The sequence below is a fragment of the Piliocolobus tephrosceles genome, chromosome 9, assembly GCF_002776525.5.
Source record: "Piliocolobus tephrosceles isolate RC106 chromosome 9, ASM277652v3, whole genome shotgun sequence".
Lineage (NCBI taxonomy): Eukaryota > Metazoa > Chordata > Mammalia > Primates > Cercopithecidae > Piliocolobus > Piliocolobus tephrosceles.
In genome coordinates, this window is record NC_045442.1 from 124,283,548 (window position 1) to 124,286,616 (window position 3,069).

General features: G+C 40.8%; 1 protein-coding gene across 1 annotated transcript in view; it reads left to right on the forward strand.

Moving 5' to 3' along the window:
• SFMBT2 (Scm like with four mbt domains 2) overlaps positions 1-3,069 on the forward strand; it is a 258,911-nt gene that overhangs the window by 215,203 nt on the left and 40,639 nt on the right. The window contains exons 13-14 of the mRNA XM_023230544.2: positions 293-335; positions 2,274-2,344. Of these exons, the coding sequence (XP_023086312.1) occupies positions 293-335; positions 2,274-2,344 (114 nt within the window). The remainder of the gene's footprint in view (positions 1-292; positions 336-2,273; positions 2,345-3,069) is intronic.

The window sequence follows — 3,069 nt, forward strand, 5'->3', positions numbered from 1 at the left end:
GACAGAGCAAGACTCCGTCTAAAAAAAAAAAAAAAAAAAAAAAAATGAAGTAGCTAATGTAATGATCAGATTACATGAACTAAGTTGTACTAAGATCTGACATCTGGTGAGTTAACGTCTGTCCTATGCTAGAAGAAACTGATAGGAAATTGTGGCATGAGTGACATAACTTTTCAGCATTTAAATTACTACTTTAAAATGGGTACCTTTTTACTTTATAACCTATTTTTAAAAATGGACTTGCCCCACTAACAAAGCTGACTTTCTTTTTTCCCCTTTGCTTTTTCTACAGCACAAAAGAAGAGAAAGATTGCAGTTGTGCAACCAGAGAAACAGTACGTGCTTCTTTCCCCCCAGACTGTACCGTATACCGATAAACTGGAGTGCCTTTATGGAGGATGGGAAGCATGGCTGTTTTTATTGGTGTTATCTAGCAAATAGCACCCAAGTAGAGGTAGCCGTAGAACATAGTGGCTGTTATTTGTTGTGTACCCGTTATGTGCAGGACACAGTGCCTTCTCCCCAACGCACTCACAGTCCAGATTCCCTTGGCTCACTTTTTATTCCACTTTGACATACCTGGGGAGGGCCCCAGGCCTATACACTGAGAGAAATGGCTGTCTGTGCTCGCAACTCTCAGCGCCTGCAGGGGCCCCACGTGGCAGGTGCAGTTGCGACTCGCAGCCCCTCACCACACTCAGAATGCTGCTTCTTACTCACCTCTCCTAGAGTAGCCCGGGTTTGGGAGGCAGAAAACTTCAGTCCAACCCCAGCTCTGCTGTGTGAACCTGAGCAAGTAGCATTGGTTCTCTGCCTTTCAGTGCTCTGGTTTATAAAATATGATTTGGGGTACTTAGGAAGATTAAATTAGATTCCATTTGAAAAAAAGTGTAGGCCTTAAGTTGGAGGCTGAACAAATATGGATTATGCCCTGTCCCCCATTTCAGTTGTGACTTTATGTGGAAAGACGGTGTCCAGGCAGGCAGTGTGTTTTTGAAAAGTTGTAACTGCTAGTAACATTTGTAGATACTGAAAAATATTTAAAATACGCTAAAATGTACATTCCATGCCACGTGATTCTGCTTTCTTAAGTAAATAAAAATACACTGATGGAAAGACAGCTGAAAACAGCGTTTTTCATGTGCAGTAGTCGAGTTTAAATTTAAATAAAATGAAATTGAACTGTAACTGCACTATTGGAATGAGAAGAACAGTTCTGTAGGTGTTTTTTTGTGGGTTTGCTTCTAAATGCAGTGTATGCAGCTCATAACCAGACTCCATGTTATCCACCTGATGGTGAAGTAGAGAGATTTCGCAACACACCTGTGACTGAATCCAGACTTGAATTCATCACTCCTAAATGCGCAGCCTGTAGATTAACGGTTCTCGCCTTTCTCGTGTGTTGGTCACTTAGAGAGCTTGGAGCACACGGATTGCTGGGCCCCGTCCTCAAAATTTCTGATTCAGAATGTCTGAGATGGGGCCCAAGAATCTGCATTTCTAACAAGTTCACAGGTAGTGTCAATGCTGTGGGTCTGGGGACCCGTCTTGGAGAACCACTGTATAGATGGCCTTGCTAAGATCTCTTGTAAGGGTTGACTTTGAGCGTAAGGAGCTTTTCAACCATGTGCTTTCTATGCCACCAACCTAGACACCCCTGTGAAATCTAGTACACCTCTTTTCCCCTAAGGCTACATTTTAAAACACCTATTTATTCAGCAACATTTTTACTGAACTGTAACAGAACTCTATCCTGGACTAAGCCTGTATTGCATTTGAAGACTCGCCAGTTTATAGATTTTCTTTTAAGGTTTTATTTTTAGTGTGGCCATGACTCACAGGGGCCCGGAGGTCAGAAATCAAAGGTTAGTGGAAAGTGGTTTTCAATTAGACATCGAAGTGGAAAAGTCTGACTTTAATCCAGTGTAAGATAACGTTTTTCATGTTTAAAGTATAATTGAAGACAGTATTACAATTCCATAACAAGAGACAAGGCCAGAAGCAACCTGGGAGAAACTCACTGCTCAGTGCCAGCCGCTCAGAGGCAGATGTCTCAGGCTTTCCAGGGCCATCCAAAGAACTGGACAACTACTTTTCTGAAATGCTGTTTTCATCTGGTCTTACTGGCATTGCTCCCATGCACACATCCTCTTCTATGGTCCTCTTATCTGGGATTTCTGGAAGAGTCCTTTTAAATTATGATAAGACTTTGGAATGTAGTAGTTCCTTCTAAAGCTTGTGGTCCCTGATAGTTTTATTTTCTCTGTTGACAGATTGCCGCCCACAGTGCCTGTTAAGAAAATACCTCATGACCTTTGTTTATTCCCTCACCTGGACACCACAGGTAATCGGTCCCATTTAGGGGTCTCTGTGCCTTCCCGAGTATAGCCGGGAGCAGAGACATGTATATGTTTCTAGGTCACTGTGAATACATCTCAACATTGAGCCTATTCTGTTTTTCTCCATTGCCACTCATGAACGGATACCTACTTTTTAAAAAGAAAAATTTCTAAGCTAAATTCTCTGTGCCTCTTCTTTTCTGCTTTTTGGCCAGTAGTTCTAGATAGCTCTAGTCTATAGAAAAACGGTTTATGTGTGACTTGCAAATTAGGAACCAAATTAGGGCTGTGTATCATGGGGAAAAGGAAAGTGTTGAAAATATCATCTCATTAGGCAATTTCTTTTTCGACATTTTATTTCGGTTCCACTTGCATTTTTCCACTTACTGTTAGTATTTAAGTCGCCTCTGGCTTTTGAATTGTTCCTTAAAACCCTCTAACGTGATGGTTGTGAGCAATATATGTTTTTTAATGTGTGAAGTCTTACATCCTACAGTAACCTTTGGAAATACATTTGTGAGCTACCCTCTGACCATGAAGTCTGGTAATAGACATGTTTATACTTTGTCATACTTGATTAAAAAGTCTATTCTCTAAGCCAAAATGAAACCTGCTCTGAATTCCAGGATTAAAACCAACATGTCATGGAAGAATCCTACTAGGAGATTATCTTGGTAGTAAAGAGCAGTTTTATAAGTAGATTTAACTAAAATTTTGTTTTTCTACAGGC